This window comes from Pseudophryne corroboree, chromosome 6, assembly GCF_028390025.1.
Source record: "Pseudophryne corroboree isolate aPseCor3 chromosome 6, aPseCor3.hap2, whole genome shotgun sequence".
Taxonomy (NCBI): domain Eukaryota; kingdom Metazoa; phylum Chordata; class Amphibia; order Anura; family Myobatrachidae; genus Pseudophryne; species Pseudophryne corroboree.
This window is the reverse complement of record NC_086449.1, coordinates 60576835-60594383: the sequence shown is the minus strand read 5'-3', so window position 1 is coordinate 60594383 and position 17549 is coordinate 60576835. Positions and strand designations below refer to the sequence as shown.

At 47.5% G+C, this 17549-nt stretch overlaps 1 protein-coding gene across 1 annotated transcript in view; it reads right to left on the bottom strand.

Annotated features, from left to right (window-relative positions):
• The window catches only part of LOC134936129 (complement C3-like), an 828079-nt gene that overhangs the window by 95425 nt on the left and 715105 nt on the right, over positions 1-17549 (bottom strand). Inside the window, exon 31 of the mRNA XM_063931046.1 lies at positions 6749-6808. Coding sequence (XP_063787116.1) covers positions 6749-6808 — 60 coding nt within the window. The remainder of the gene's footprint in view (positions 1-6748; positions 6809-17549) is intronic.

Here is a 17549-nt window from a genome sequence, read left to right as displayed (position 1 = left end):
CCAGGATAACACACTTTCTGTTTTTACATTTGAGGCGTTACATTTATATCACTCATCAAAAACATAACAAAGGGGGCGTGGCCAGGACGGGCATGGAGTAGCACACACATCGTGCAGCTCTCCAGCCAACACATCCTGCATAACCATCCTGTGGATCCCCCTGGGACTGACCTGCGAACAGGGGCCGGGTGAATGACTGGTGCCCCCCCTGGAGTGCCCCGGACCGTCTACTGCTGCTGCTCTCCCCGACCGTTTGCGGGCCGTCCTGAGTGTGGCCGGACGAGGCCTGAAGCTGCTGGGGACGCCGCGGGCCCGCGCTCCCCTTCCACCCGGAAGTTCGGCTCCGTCACCTCCGTCCGCCGCTGACGCGGCCGCTGCATACGGCTAAGTGGAGAGAGGTCTTACAGCGCACCGCTCCGTCCAGCGCTACGGACCCCTGGGGCGGCCTCTAAGTGATACTTTGCCCGCCTGGTGGTGCCTGACTGCGCTGACCCCGGACCGCTCCCTGGGCCCCTGCTGCTGCATATTCTGACGCTGACCACGCCACGAGGTACGGGGATTTGTCTCCTGCTGTGGGGGGTGCCCCTGCTGGGAACTTGGGCTGGGATTGTCACCCTCTCTCCCCCCTCTCCTATCCTGGATGCAGTAAAGTGGCTGCCATGCCAGTATAAATTTTGCTACAGGACCTGAGCTCCCCTACCAAGCACAGGATTGTTAAAGGGCCTGCCTAACTGTGCCTTAAAGGGATAGCGACCGTTCAAGGGGAAGTTGCCTTTCCTCTGTTTCGACCCGCAGCACTCTCCAAACCCGCTGTGCCGACATTCAGCGACACAACTAAGAACACTGGTCCGTCTATATATATATATATATATATTCTTCCCGCACCTCCTGGCCCTCTCACAGTGTGCTGGTGCATGCGCCTCCTCTCTTTGCCTACATTGCTTTGATATATAACTGGGTGAGAGCGACGGCATTGTGTTATCTAAAATGGTGAAAGGCCGCCAACAGAGTGCGGCGGCGGGCGCAATGGAGAAATTTGTCCGCAATCCCGGTCCTCAACAGCAGAGGAGGGAGACTACACAATCTGAGGCGTCGCCCCCATCTCCTACACACAGCACGGCTTCGTCTGAACCGGCCGATGCTGCATTACAGAGAGTGTTAGATGCCGTGACTGCTAGCGAGGCCCGCTTGGCTGATAAAATTGGGCAGGTGCAGTCTGACCTCTCCATCATCCATCAGTACCTTCAGCGGGTGAGGGAGAGAGTGGGTGAGGCCGAAACCCGTATCTCCAATGTCGAGGATACTGTCACCCCGTTGGGACGGCGTACTGATGCTTTGGAGTCTCAGATGACTGATGTACGCAAAAAACTGACAGATATGGAGGGACGCTTACGGCGCAATAACGTCCGCTTCATTGGCCTGCCCGAGAAAGAGGAAGGCTCATTACCAGAAGAATTTCTAGAAAAATGGCTTCGGAATGCATTCGGGTCCGAAGAATTCTCGCCTCATTTCACCATAGAACGAGCTCATAGAGTCCCGATGCGCCCATTACCTCCGGGGGCTCCGCCCCGTACCTTCATCGCCAAGTTCCTCCACTTCCGTGACCGGGACACTATTCTGAAACTTGCCCGCACGAAAGGCCCTTTAAAATGGAACGGGTCGCCAATATCGGTCTTCCCGGATTTCACGGTGGAGGTGCAGAAAGACAGGGCCCAATTTCTGCCTGTTAAGAGAAGACTCCGTGAACTCGACTTGCCATACGCTATGCTCTTTCCATCAAGACTGCGAGTGGTGGCGGATGGTGAAACAAATTTTTTTGCGACTCCTCGAGAGGCATCGATATGGCTGGATAGACGCTTCCCGGCGAGACGGGCTCTTGCTGATCCCTGATTTATTCCTGTGACTCTAGTTGCATGTGATCTTCTCTGCAGGATATGCTTCGGTGTATATTTGCTGGGGGGCTGCGGGATGAGGCAATGTTTAATTATCTAAGTGTTGCTCTTTGGGGATGTGGGGGTGGAGGGAGGGGGATAATATTTTGCCTGATTTTTCGTCTCATATAGGCCAATTATATTTCTACTGCTGGGTTGCGGGGGTTGGGGGGGCTGGGGGGGGATGTATCTATGGTCCACAAATATCCGATAGTATTCTGTTTTTTAAGTCCCGGGGGGAGACTATATACATTTCGCCCCTTTTTTTCTGTCTTTTAGGGGTGATTTTGTTTAATGGCTGAGAGTGTTTTTGTTTGTGTTTGGTTTTCTCTTTTCTCAGGGCCATTAGATTCTTGGCTCCACCCAGAATATAGCTCGTTGTGTGCTTTGGGTTTGAGTCAGTGTTCTGTTTAGGGATCCAGGTATGCTGCAGGTTGGGAGTAGTGTACAGGGCGGGGGGAGAGGGGACGTTAAAGGCTTTGGTTATTTTTTGTATAGATGTATGGAGTTTGTGTACGAGTGGCTTACGAATCGATTCACTGAGCGGTGGTGCCTGGTAATTCTGCACCGCGAGTGTGGATCTGGCTGGCTGCGGGCTATGGCCCCTATTCTCATTGTAGCGACTCCTCATGGCTGGACTTAGGGTGCTGTCATGGAATGTGCGGGGACTTAACAACAAGATTAAACGATCTCTAGTACTTCGACAAATCAAACAGTACACCGCTGAAGTGGTATGTCTTATGGAAACTCACCTGGTGGGCAGTAAGACCCTTGCCATTAAGAGACCTTGGGTAGGTTGGGCATTCCACTCTACACACACTTCTGCCTCTCGGGGGGTCTCTGTCCTTGTAAAAAGGACTGTTCCCTTTGTGCTGGACTTAGTACAATCAGACCCATGGGGGAGATATGTGTTTTTAAAGTGTAGAATTCATTGCAACCCTCTGCTTTTATTAGCCGTATATGTGCCTCCCCCGTACTCCTCCGAAGTCCTGAAAAAAGCTGCAGGATTTATGGCCCTGTCACCGGGAACACCTGTGGTGTGTCTGGGGGATTTCAATAATGTGTTAGATATAGCGATGGATAGATTCTCTGCTACTCCCTCGGGTCCTCAGTCCGGCAGAAACAGCTTTGCTGAAGTTGTCTCGGGGCTGGGCCTGGTCGATCCCTGGAGACTGAGACATCCATCAGTTAAACAATATTCATGTTTTTCACACTCCCATTCCTCGTTCTCTAGGATTGACCTGGCCCTTCTATCGAGCGATTTGATTCCTAAGGTTCGGGATAGCAGATATGAGACTAGAGGTATATCGGATCATTCTCCTTTAACGCTGGTCTTGGAGTTTAGTTGCTCTAGAGGCCAGGCTGTGTGGAAGTTTAATCCGTTTTGTCTTGTACATATGGGGGATGGCTCCAATTTGGTGGCTGCATGGCGGGAATTTTTTGAGTTAAATAAGGCTGGGCAGTCTATCTCTAATTTATGGGATGCGTTTAAGGCCTTTTTGCGGGGAACCTTAATTAAACGAGTGGCTAATTTAAAATCCTTTTTTAGGCACCGGGAGTCCGAACTGGAGACCCTAAGTGTTGCTGCAGAAGCACAATATCTACAGGATTGTTTGGATAGTTCCAAGACGGCATGGTTGTCAGTCCAAGGGGAGTGGAGGGAATATCTCATGGAAAAGACTCAGCATAGACTCCTGTTCTCCTCTCATGCCTTTTATGCTTCTGGGGATAGACCGGGGTCGTACTTAGCCGCTTTAGCACGGGGTGAGAGATCCTCTAACACCGTGGTTGAAATGGAGGCCCCAGATGGTACCACTATATTGCAGACTCCACAGATAGCATCGGAATTTGTGTCCTATTATAGGCGATTATACAGCTCTAAATTAGACTGTACCCCGTTGCAATTAGATGAATATTTACAGACTATACAGATCCCCTTGCTGACTTGTGAGGCACATGACTTCCTCGAGGCACCTATTTCGCCAGAGGAGATTGTGGCTGCTATCAATGCTGCTCCCAATGGGAAGGCTTCGGGACTAGACGGCATACCGTCTGAGCTCTATAAACATCATTTAGATTTTTTTGTCCCCCAATTACTTGAGTTATATAACCAAATATTTACACAGGAATCTCTCCCATTATCTATGGCGGAGGCATTGATTATTGTCCTTCCAAAGCCGGACAAGGATCATAGGAAGGTTGATTCCTATCGACCTATTTCCCTTCTGCCGACCGACATTAAAATTCTGGCCAAAATCCTGGCATGTAGACTAAATCAGGTCATCACGCACATTATACACCCCGACCAGACGGGGTTCATGCCCAACAAATCAACATCCATTAATCTCAGACGTTTATTTACCCAGCTACAGATCCCCCGTGAGGCATCCTCATCCATAGTTGTATCATTGGACGCCGCTAAGGCCTTTGATTCTGTGGAGTGGGAATACCTATGGAGCATCATGCGAAAGTTTGGTATAGGCCCTAACTTTATTAAATTTGTTCGGTTGATGTATTCGTCTCCCATGGCCAGAGTGGCGGTAAATGGTTTTGTATCACACCCCTTCCCTTTGTCTAGAGGTACGCGTCAGGGGTGCCCACTGTCCCCTACCCTGTTTGCTATGGCCATTGAACCCCTTGCATGCCTACTGCGGGCGAACCCTGAGATTTTTGGTTTTAAAGTGGGCACCAGGGAGGATAAGATAGCTCTATATGCCGATGATGTTCTGCTATTTGTGGATCGCTATGCTGAGTCTATGCCTAGGATTTGGGAAATTATTAATACATTCGGGTGTTACTCTGGGCTCCTGATTAATTGGGAGAAATCCTCCATTATCCCGCTTCAGGGCGAGGTTCCTACCTCCCCATTGCTTGCTCTTCCGTTAAGATGGGTGAACTCCTTTAAGTATCTAGGCATTTGGGTATCTAATGACCCTCATAAATTTACCTCCCTCAATGTCGCACCGCAAATAGCTTATCTTCGCAATAAAGTGAAGGTCTGGGGGAAATTGCCCCTGACAGTCACAGGGAGGGTTAACATGGTGAAAATGGTCTTTCAGCCCAAACTCCTGTACATTCTACAACAATCCCCTGTATATATCCCTCAGAGGACTTTCAAACGAATTGATGGTTTATTATCTTCCCTGGTCTGGGCTAGCAAACGGGCACGGTTGAAGCTTAATACTTTGACCAGGTTAAAAACTTCAGGGGGATTGGCTCTTCCCAACTTTCGTTTTTATTACTTTGCAGCACAATTAGCACACCTCTGGGAATGGGTTAATGATTCTGACATATCGAGTCTGCATTCGCAGTTGGTAATGCAGGAATACCCGGGAGGTTCCCCATTGAGATTGCTTCTCTGTGGAAGTGTCAAAATGTCGGCACTACCACTCATAAAACAATATATTACTATTTGGAAGTTGGTGCACTTAATACTGCAAGGCCAGGGTATTGACCCTGACACTCCACTGGACAATAAATATGGATTGCCTGAGCTGTGTCAGCTTCAAATCAGGGGGGTGTGGGAACCATGGGGAGTAGTCTCACTGGGACACTTATATACTGACGGATTCTATAGATCCTTTCAGCAGCTTCAACATGAATTTAATGTCCCCTCTGCATATTTTTTTCGCTTCCTTCAATTGCGACATGCTATGTCTGCCCAATTCCCTGATGGCCCTCCGGCGCTTACTGATTCCCCGGTCAAATTACTGTTGCAGACGGTGGGACCCGGACATTTAGTTTCCAAAATATACGTCCGTTTACTTCAAATGCACCATATAGACCCCCTTATCTCCCTTAGGACTAAGTGGGAGTCAGATCTGGGTCTATTATCGGATGACATATGGGAGGGTGCTCTGGGATCGTGCCGGCTTTCAATTTCATCTGTCCGATATCAGCAAATTCAGTTGTACGTGCTACATAGGGTATATATGACCCCCAGTGAGGCTGTCACGTTTGGTGGGATCCCATGGCTCAAAATGTCCCAAATGTGGTAGTTTGGGAGCAGACTTTTGGCATATGATCTGGCTATGTCCCTTGGTGACGGTTTTTTGGGAGGAAGTTATGCGTGCTATAGTTGATACAGGTATCCCCTCCTCAGTACTTACACCTATCTCCTGTATATTAGCGGCTATGGATGAGGAGGTCCTGGATCCGCTCAGTCGACACTATATTGTGAACCTCTGTGCTTTGGCCAAGGTCTGCATAGCCAGACTGTGGTTGGCTAATGAAGCCCCAACCCCACAATCCTGGGTCTCTCTGGTAAACACCTCTGTTACGCATGAAAAATTTGTATATCTAGCCAGGAATGGGGAAAAAAAAATTGTTGCTGTATGGGGAAGGTGGATGAGTTCTCGCTATTTTAGTTCACGGTTAAGTGCTGCTGAGCCCTAGAATTATTTAATTAGCAGTTAGGGTTGCCTTCTGTGGGAGTTCGTTGGAATGTATGGCCCGCGGCCGGCCGGATACCAATGTGTGATCATACCGTGGCAAAGTGGAATATGATTTGTGTAAAACTTATAGGAACACTGGGTCATCACTGCTCTGTTGATATATAACTTTGACTGGGATACGTGTTCGCACGCCCCGATATGCCCTCTATACACAAACGTAAGCCTATTACTAAATTGATTTTATTGCTTTCTAATTGTTTTATTATTTTAGTTTGTAATTGTTAGGATTGTTATGTATTGCCATTGGCAATGTTTAAATGAAAACACAATGTAATACCCAATAAAAATTTATTGAATAAAAAAAAAAAAAACAGAACAAAGAAAATAAATTGTCTATAAAGTCTATACAGGTACTAAACTTACTGTCAAGGTTCCTTGTCCTTTCCCTTCTGCAGTAACTATAAAGTTTCCAATACTTGACGTCTGTAAAGAGAGGAGTTACTTAACATGTAACAATACAAACATTCAACATGGCAGATATTGCAGCCTGAGTGGCCATCAGGTTTTATCTATGATCCATTGGGATGCAATCAATTTGCCGGCGGTTGAGATCCCGGTGGTCAGGATACCGATGCCGGAATCCCGACAGCAGACAATGCCGGTAGCCGGAATCCCGGCGCTCAGGGGCTGTAGTGTCTTATGTACAGTATATAGATAGTTTATGGGCATTGTCAAGTACTGTAATAGTAAGATGAGGTAGTGTATCTTTAAGAATCCTGGAGCACAAAAGGACATGTGATCAGGAAGTCGATACAGAGAGAAAGGAAGGGGAAGAAGAACAGCCATGAGGAGCTGATGCCTTTGTCTATCTGTAATAATGCAAGTATTACCATAAATAAATAAAATACATAATCAACATACTGATTCATTGCTATTATGAGAGTTACAACAGAATAAAACGGGCTATTTCCACGCGTGGGTGTTCACGACACCCACAAAATGAGAATAGAACCTGTAGCGGTGGCCCATTTATTGCTAGCTCTGGTTCAAATTCATCTTTGGGTTTTAGTTTTGCCAAAACTGCCCCACTGGTTTTCAATTTTGGATTGTATATTGTTTTCAAAACTGTATAAAAAAAGTTAAAATCTCTGAATTTGGGCCTACAGTTTTTTTTTAATCATCAATAACATTCATTTCCAGTCAATTCTGACCACCTCACAGCTCACAATATTGGTTTCATCCAGTTTAGGCCAAAACCTGAAGCAAGCTGGCAGGTTACTAAGTAACAGAGCAGCAGCACAAACACACAGCAGTTTATAGCACATATATGAAACATTAACACACAGCAGTGACAGGAAAGCTATCCCACCCACCCTTATGTTGGATATTTAAAAAGACATGCAGTTTAACAAACCAAGCACGCCAGTCACAGGGACTTCCACTTTTGTAGCTGAAGTGCTTGGTTTGTTTGGGACCCCACAAACAAACAATTTTTTGGAAGGACTACCTTCGATCACTAATGAGGAGGATGATGATAAGGCTATTAATTGCAACAAATTATTATAATTCAGTGAAATTCATTTCATGAACTCATCGCATATGATGTAACATGGAGGAGGTGCTTAGATGGCTAACATCCCTATCTCTACTAACTTTGGGGTCTATTTACTAAGCCTTGTATGGACATAATGTGGATGGAGATAAAGTAACAGCCAATCAGCTCCTAACTGGCTGTGTTTGAAAAATTACAGTGAGGAGTTGGCTGGCTGGCTGGCTGGTACTTTATCTCCAACTAATGGTTAGTAAATAGCCCCATTTGACCTCACAAATGGAGCAGATGCCTTTACAAACGTTTGTCAGGATTTGGGTAAAAATAATACCACACCCAAGCGGAGGCTTTTTTAATTTTTATGCCCAGGCATCACAATGGCTTTCTTTTTTTTTTTTTTTTTTAAACTATTTTTATTATAATCTCACACCGTACAGAGTAGATATGCAGCATTTTGAGACATAGAATATATAGTTAGCATTGTATAACACAATAGGCAATATATAGAGTCATCCTGACGATAGATAGGAAGTCACAGATTATTCAGTCTCATATAATACCAGGTAGAGATCAAAACATATTTTCAATCTTTTCCTCACATAAAACCTTTATACCCTTCCAAGAAAGGGAACGGGTGTATAACTAGTGATATCAGGGAATTTATAATGTGTTTTAATTACCAAAGCGGAGCAAACTAAAGATGAAAAGGGATGGATCAAATATCAAATATCGGTCCTCCGCCAGCAAAGGCATAGTTTCTTAAAAATCCCTAAACATAAACATAATACCTAAAACATAAGAAAATAAACTAACATGTAATGCCTGCCATGGGACACGAGCCGTCGATCCATCCACAGAACAATCTCCAAAATCGGGGGTCCATATTTCCAATCAACCCGGTAGATAATTGAATATACAAGGGAGTGGAGGAGGGGTCCAGAGAAAAAGAGAGAGGGTAAGTCAGATGTTCAAGGGGTTAGGGTGGTCTATAGTGTGGAGGAGGTACCATGAGGTAGATTGAAAGCATTTGTCAATGGCTTGTTTAGTATGTAAGGGGAGTGTCAAAATGTAGGTGTCCCAACATTGGAACAAGGCAGGGGTGAGCCTCTCCTTATGGATAGAGGCCTCCAGCCAGTCCATGGTGAATAAAAAAAATAGTCTAGAGGTCACCATCGAAAGATTAGGAGGTATGTTGTGGATCCACTGCTGTAAGATTGCTTTCCTGCCAGCCGCTGATAAGATCATAAGCAGTTTTTTGTTAGATCTAGGGATATCTGGCTGGTCAGTCAAACATCCAAACAATGCCCAGGAAACAGTGCAACTAAAGGATATGCCTAAGGACATAGTTCCATAATGATGTACCTCATGCCAAAACTGTGACACCAAAGCGCAGTCCCAGAAGCATTGGAAGAGATCGGCCCCTTCCATTAGGCATTTAGTGCATTTAGCGTCTTCCGAGATGCCCATTAAAAATCGGCGTTTAGGTGAGATGTATGCCCTATGGAGCATTTTATAGGCCATTTCTTGGTAGGAGCTTGCAGGAATAAGCTTAAGGGTCAGTTTAAAGTGACTTAAGAGGGAGTCAGGGGTGATCGTTGAGATGTGGGATGACCATTGGGACAGCTCTGGAAGGTCCGTATCTGGGATAAGTTCAAGACGAATACGTGTATATATGGTTGATATAGAGTAGCAGGTTGATTTGAGTAGTGTGTCTAGAGAGTTAAGAAAGTCGACCCCTGTCAATTTAGATAGTACAGTTTTAAGATAGTGCATTGCCTGGAAATAGGCAAACTCGTGGTGAGGAGGCAGACCGTATTTCTCTCGTGCCTCCGCGAAAGACAGTGGGACGCGAGAGGAGTTAAGCAAGCTGCGCAGGTTGCGGATACCAAGAGAATGCCAGGCAGTGAAGGGCTATAGAGCCCCTCCTTCCTGAAACTCTAGGTTACCGATAAAGGGCAGTGAAAGTGAATAGAGATATTGAAGTTTGAGAGATTTCCTCGCCATTTTCCACGCCTGTATTATGGGAAGTAGCAACAAATTAGTGGTAACATGTAAGGCCAATTTGGAGGGTCTGGCATGGAGAAGATAACTGAGGGACAGGGGAGCGCAAAGTTGAGAATCTAGACTGGAGTACGTGTAATAATTATTGTCTCCAAGCCAATCCATAGCAATGCGGAGGAGGCATACAAGATTGTACTGTTTAATATCAGGTAGGTTAATTCCACCTCCAGACACCGTCTGGGATAATTTTTTCATGCTAATCCTTGGGCGTTTGCCAGCCCAGATGAATCTGGAGATAGAGGTATTCAGGGAAGATAAATCCGACTTGGATAGTAATAAAGGGGTCATCTGTAAAACACAGAGGAGCTTTGGAAAGCTGGCCATTTTAAACAGGTTGCATCTCCCTAATTAAGGGGAAGGGATTGCCAAAGGTCAAGTTCGGTTCTAATCCTATGCAGGACCGGAGTGATATTAAGCCTATATAGGTGGCAGGGATGAGCAGGGAGTGCAACACCTAGATAAACAATATGTGTATTCGCCCATTAAAAGGGAAAGGTGGTCCCCCAGCCCAGTCTCGCCGGTCCATACATGGCCAGCGCCTCCGACTTACCATAATTGATGGAAAACCCTGCGAAAGAGGAAAAGCGATCAATCATGGCAATTAACTGCGGGATCATGCGGTGAGGGTCTGACATAAAAAGGAGGAGGTCATCCGCGAATGCCACCACTTTTAATTCCTGTGTACCTACAGCAATGCCTCTATAGTTCCTATGTAATAGGATATGGCGTATAAGGGGTTCCAGTGCTAAATCAAAAAGGAGGGGAGATAAAGGGCATCCTTGCATAGTGCCTCTTCCAACGTGAAGGAGGGAGATGTCACATTGTTGACTAAGACCTGCGCCACTGGGTTAGTATATAAGGTCTGTATCAAGTTACAAAACGCTGCGCCGAAACCTTGGTGGGCGAGTACTCGAGACAGGTGGGGCCAGGCAATTTTATCGAATGCCTTCTCCGCGTCTAAATTTATAATGATGTTATTTTTGGCCTGACTAAAGCGGGTGTGAGATATCGCAGTTAGGGCCGCCCGTACTCCCCGTGTGGATTGTCTACCCTTGACAAATCCCATCTGCGCGGGTGAGATAAGACGGGGTAGGTAGGCTTGCAGCCTATTAGCTATGATTTTAGTTAAGATTTTAAAGTCCTGATTGAGGAGTGAAATGGGGCGGTATGACCCTACCTGGGTAGGATCTTTACCAGGTTTCGCAAGCACTATAAGCTTGGCTTCGTTAAAACAAAGGGGAGTCTCTCCTGTTGTTAGGATATGATTATATAATCATGTTAATATAGGGAGGACATCAGCGTCTAGCATCTTATAAAATTCGGCACTAAAGCCGTCAGGGCTCTTTCCACTGGGGAGGGACTTAATGGTGGCCCGCACCTCATCATCCGTTATGGGAGCATCCAACGAGTCCCTCTCCTCCAACACCAGCCTCGGCAACTGCGCCTCATCCAGGAATAATTGACCATCAGCCGCGTTATCAATGTCGGCAGTATATAAGGACTTATAGAAACGCATAAAAGCCGAGCAGATGTCAGTGGGATCAGAAAGAACATCTCCAGAGCTGTGCAACGAGTCAACCCATGTTTTGTTTCGGGGCCCCCTAACCAAGTTGGCCAAGAGTTTACCGGACTTATTCCCCCATCTATGAAACCTATTCCTGCCGTAGTCGTAGCTGATCTGGGCCTGTTCAGTGAGAAAGGTATCATAAATTTGTTTTGCCATGAGGTACGTTTCCCTATGAGTAGGGCTATCGCTTTGTTTGTAAGTGCGATAAGCAAGTGTAAGAGCTGCACTAAGTTCCTGCAATTTTGTGTTGAATTTTTTACGCTTAGAATTAACATAGGAAATAATATGGCCTCGAAGGACTGCCTTAGAGGCCCCCCAAAAAAGTGGAGTGTTAGATTCTTGATCTAGGTTATCAGTAATATAATTATGCCAGGTTTGTTTAAGATGTAATAAGAAGTCCTCTGAGTGCATGAGATATGCTGGGAATCTCCAACATTTGGATATACTCTGGGGCAGGGCCAAATGTAGGGACAGGGTTATGGGGGCGTGGTCCGAGATAATGATATCCTTAATTGAGGTGTGGGAGACTTTAAAAAAAAGGTGTTTGGATAAAAGTAGATAGTCGATGCGAGAGTGAGTAGAGTGTGGGTGTGAGTAAAAAGAGTAATCTCGTTGAAGGGGATGATATATACGCCAAGGGTCTAGTAGGGTAAGTTGAGAGCAAAGAGAGGAAAGAAGAGTAGAAGAGGGCCCGGGTCTTTTGGTACTCACCCCCGACCTATGCATGGATGGATCAACGACCGTGTTGAAATCTCCCCCTAGGATTACGTTTTGGCCACCCCAGGACAAAACTCTCTGAAGGATATCTGCAAAAAAGAGATTGTTAGATCCAGTAGGTGCATGTAAATTCAAAAAGGTATATACCACATTGTCAATAGAGACATCTAGGAAGATAAATCTGGCCTCGGGGTCGATATACTTCTTAAGGATTGAGAATTGAAGATTCCTATGAAAGAGAATGGCAACACCTCTGGTTTTATTGGTGTAAGGGGCAGATATGCATTCCCCAAGCCAAGGGGCTCTCAATGACATAGGGGAATTATGCATCCAGTGTGTTTCTTGTAGGAACACTACTTGAGGGGATAAGCGAGAGAGATGGGCAGCTACCTTCTTGCGTTTAATGGGGCTATTGAGACCCTCCACATTCCAAGAAACTATATTAAAATCCAAAAGTGGGGCTATCACCGGGGTTGAGGTTTGAGAAATAGCACGGTCAGCCATGCTATCCCACCCCCGTAGATGGAGAATAGAATATCAAAATCGTATAGGTGAAACGGTGCCCCCCCCCGTCCCAGTGAGCAAGGAGGGGCCAACCTATGGAGAATCGAGACACATTATCCCAGCAGGCAGAACAAACAGACAAACAAACAGACAAAAACATCAAACTAACAAACATGAAACAATGGGAGGCGGAGCCTCCAGCATGCGCAAATAGCATGTCTACATCATATCCCGAACACTGTGTGACCTACTAATCAAAGCAATTGTAAAGATAGGCAAACTTTAAGTAAGGGTGGATAGTCAAGTGTCAGGGTGAGCAAAATGGGTCATTGCTGCCAACGGATCGTCAAAGAAGCATGGTTTTCCATTGACCAAGACTCGGAGACGGGCAGGGTATAACAGTGAGAACCTGACGTTGTCTTCAAACAGCCGTTTGCATATCGGAGCGAACTCTCTGCGCTTGTTGGCGACATGTGTGGAGAAGTCCTGGAAAATAAGCAACCTTTCTCCCTTGTAGAGGAGATTCTCCGACTTTCGGTAGTGGTCCAAGAGCTTGGCTTTATCCGCGTAGTTTAGAATCCGTAGACTGACAGGTCTAGGCCGTCCAGCGGAGTCTCTGCGTTCAGGGCCGATCCTATGAGCCCTTTCAATGGCCAATGGTGAGCCCTGAAGGTCCATATTCAGCTTTTCAGGCAGCAAGGTGGATAGAAGGTCCAGCAGCGCGTGGCCCCTCACCGACTCCGGGATGCCCACCACCCTCAGGTTGTTTCGACGGCTCCGATTTTCTAAATCGTCGAGTTTTTCAGTGAGGCCTTTAATTTCTGTGGTCTGGGTCTTTATAGTAGACTGTGCGGCTTGTAGATCATCCTCCAACGTTGAAACCCTCTGCTCGACTTCATCTAAACGGCTACTATGTTGAGTCAGCTGGGCTAAGGTGGAATCAATGGCTTCTTTAATGCCCGCCAGTTTTTCGTCTAGGAGATGTCCAAGAACCGCAGCAATGTCAGTGGGTTTCATTTTAGGCTGTTTAGTAGCCGTAGCGTTAGTATGTTTTCTTTGGGATCGAGACCGGGTGGTGGAGCAATCGGAATCAGAAGAATTTCTGTGGGATGTGTCCTCACGTGCGCCTGAAGCAAGGCCAGCCGAGGACATTGGGGTGGACACCAGGAACTTTTCCATATGAGGTCGCTGGAAATAGATATGTAGAGTAGGTACAATGTAAGGCGCAGAGAGTAGTTTAATGAGGGTCACATCAGCGTAGGGGAGAGGTTGCAAAGTTACATCGCTATGAAGATAGCAGGCATGTCAGGGCGTTGCAGGGCAAATTTGTAAGAAACAACATGTCAAAGGTGTCACAGCGTGATGCTCCAGAATACCACAACAATGTGATGTATATGTCAAAGGGCTCGAGGTGAGGTAGCAGGAACTAAGCGTCCACAGCGGTGAGTCCGCACCCCCAGGGCACAGCAGATGGCGGCAAGATTGTTGAGGTATCACATCTGCTGCCTCAAGGCGCCACGTAATGACTCCTTTCCGGCTGCCAAACAGGAGACATGAGGATAGGCAGGACTATAGGAATAAATGTGTAGCAGCTGCCAGTCGTCCAATCAAGGAGTCGCCACAAGAGGGAGCTCCAATCCCATCAATGTCACAGAATATAGAAAAATAAAACTGTCTGTGTGTCCCTCAGCAGGTGGGGCTGCCGGAGAGTGGAGATGTGCCAAAATTATAGAGGCTAGTAGATGGGGGGACCGCAAGGGCACCCGTCCAATCCCCTGTCGTCTGCAAGTTAATAATGCCCAGCAGAAGTGGTAGCATGTATAATGAGCTTAGAGGGCATGTAGCCCTTAACCAAGATGGCGGCGCCGGCTTCCAAAGCAGGGCCTGCTTACTGTGCCCTCGGAGTAGATTGTATCATTGGTGGTATTGAAGAGGGGATCCCCCAGCCATCAAGGCGGTCTGGAGGCCGAGCAAGGCGGCGGGGTCCGGCGGGGTCCGACGCGCTCCTGCGCCCCGCCGTCAATCAGCGACTCCTCACCTCTGGCCGCACAGTGAAGACGGAGCTCCCCGGCCGGGGGGTAGCACTATAGAGGTGAAAGAGGGATGGGGGAATCGTCACCCCACTCCGGCGCGGCTCCGAGAGGCCACTTCCGGTCCGGATCTGTGTAGAATTGAGGTCCCGGCTTTTGGTGTGCAGGTAGGCCGCAACCCGCACGGGAGCAGGAGGCCCCCACCGGCTCCGCAGACCACTGCGCCCAGGGGAACAGAGGGACAGGGGGATAAAAAAAAAAAAAAGGGACCCCGGAGCCTCCAGTTAGCAGGGCTAAATAGGTATCCCAGGCAGGAGCTCCAACACAACACGTCTGCCCAGGCTCAACCCACAATGGCTTTCTTATTATCACGGGCAAGAACTGCAGCCACTGGTGACTGACTTACACAAACAACATCATCAACATCCTCCTTATCCTCAGTGTCTGATAATAAGATTTTACTCACCGGTAAATCTATTTCTCGTAGTCCGTAGTGGATGCTGGGAACTCCGTAAGGACCATGGGAATAGCGGCTCCGCAGGAGACTGGGCACAACTAAAGAAAGCTTTAGGACTACCTGGTGTGCACTGGCTCCTCCCACTATGACTCTCCTCCAGACCTCAGTTAGGATACTGTGCCCGGAAGAGCTGACACAATAAGGAGAGGATTTGGAATCCCGGGTAAGACTCATACCAGCCACACCAATCACACCGTATAACTCGTGATACTATACCAAGTTAACAGTATGAAATGTAACTGAGCCTCTCAACAGATGGCTCAACAATAACCCTTTAGTTAAACAATAACTATATAAAAGTATTGCAGACAATCCGCACTTGGGACGGGCGCCCAGCATCCACTACGGACTACGAGAAATAGATTTACCGGCGAGTAAAATCTTATTTTCTCTGACGTCCTAGTGGATGCTGGGAACTCCGTAAGGACCATGGGGATTATACCAAAGCTCCCAAACGGGCGGGAGAGTGCGGATGACTCTGCAGCACCGAATGAGCAAACTCAAGGTCCTCCTCAGCCAGGGTATCAAACTTGTAGACTCTTGCAAAAGTGTTTGAACCCGACCAAGTAGCAGCTCGGCAAAGTTGTAAAGCCGAGACCCCTCGGGCAGTCGCCCAAGAAGAGCCCACTTTCCTCGTGGAATGGGCTTTTACAGATTTAGGGTGCGGCAGTCCAGCCGCAGAATGTGCAAGTTCAATCGTGCTACAGATCCAGCGAGCAATAGTCTGCTTAGAAGCAGGAGCACCCAGCTTGTTGGGTGCATACAGGATAAATAGCAAGTCAGTTTTCCTGACTCTAGCCGTCCTGGAACAAATATTTTCAGTGCCCTGACTACGTCCAGCAACTTGGAGTCCTCCAAGTCCCAAGTAGCCGCAGGCACCACAATAGGTTGGTTCACATGAAAAGCTGATACCACCTTAGGAAGGAATTGGGAACGAGTCCTCAATTCCGCCCAATCCATATGAGAAATCAGATAAGGGCTTTTGTAAGACAAAGCCGCCAATTCTGATACACGCCTTGCCGACGCCAAGGCCCATAGCATGACCACTTTCCACGTGAGGTATTTTAGCTCCCCGGATTTAAGTGGCTCAAACCAATGCGACTACAGGAAATCCAACACCACGTTGAGATCCCCCGGTGCCACTGGAGGCACAAACGGGGCTGAATATGCAGCACTACCTTGACAAAAGTCTGAACTTCAGGCAGTGAAGCCAGTTCTCTCTGTAAGAAAATGTACAGAGCCGAAATCTGGACCTTAATGGAACCAATTTTAGGCCCATAGTCACTCCTGACTGTAGGAAGTGCAGAAATCGACCCAGTTGAAATTCCGCCATTGTGGCCTTCCTGGCCTCACACCAAGCAACATATTTTTGCCATATGCGGTGATAATGTTTTGCTGTCACCTCTTTCCTAGCCTTAAGCAGCGTAGGAATGACTTCCTCCGGAATGCCTTTTTCCTTTAGGATCCGGTTTTCAACCGCCATGCCGTCAAACGCAGCCGCGGTAAGTCTTGGAACAGACAGGGCCCCTGCTGCAGCAGGTTCTGTCTGAGCGGCAGAGGCCATGAGTCCTCTGAGATCATTTCTTGAAGTTCTGGGTACCAAGCTCTTCTTGGCCAATCCGGAACCACGAGCATAGTACTTACTCCTCTCCATCTTATTATTCTCAGTACCTTGGGTATGAGAGGCAGAGGAGGGAACACATACACCGACTGGTACACCCCCGGTGTTACCAGAGTGTCCACAGCTATCGCCTAAGGGTCCCTTGACCTGGCGCAATATCTTTTTAGCTTTTTGTTGAGGCAGAATGCCATGATGTCCACCTGTCCCCACTCTCCCGGATGGAGGTAATGTCTGCTGAGAAAGTCTGCTTCCCAGTTGTCCACTCCGGGAATGAACACTGCTGACAGTGCTAACACATGATTTTCCGCCCATCGGAGAATCCTTGTGGCTTCTGCCATCGCCATCCTGCTTCTTGTGCCGCCCTGTCGGTTTACATGGGCGACCGCCGTGATGTTGTCTGACTGGATCAGCACCGGCTGGTGTTGAAGCAGGGGTCTTGCCTGACTTAGGGCATTGTAAATGGCCCTTAGTTCCAGAATATTTATGTGTAGAGAAGTCTCCTTCCCTGTGTGACTGCCCCCCAGCCTCGAAGGCTGGCATCCGTGGTCACCAGGATCCAGTCCTGTATGCCGAATCTGCGGCCCTCTAGAAGATGAGCACACTGCAGCCACCACAACAGCGACACCCTGGCCCTTGAAGACAGGGTTATCAGCCGATG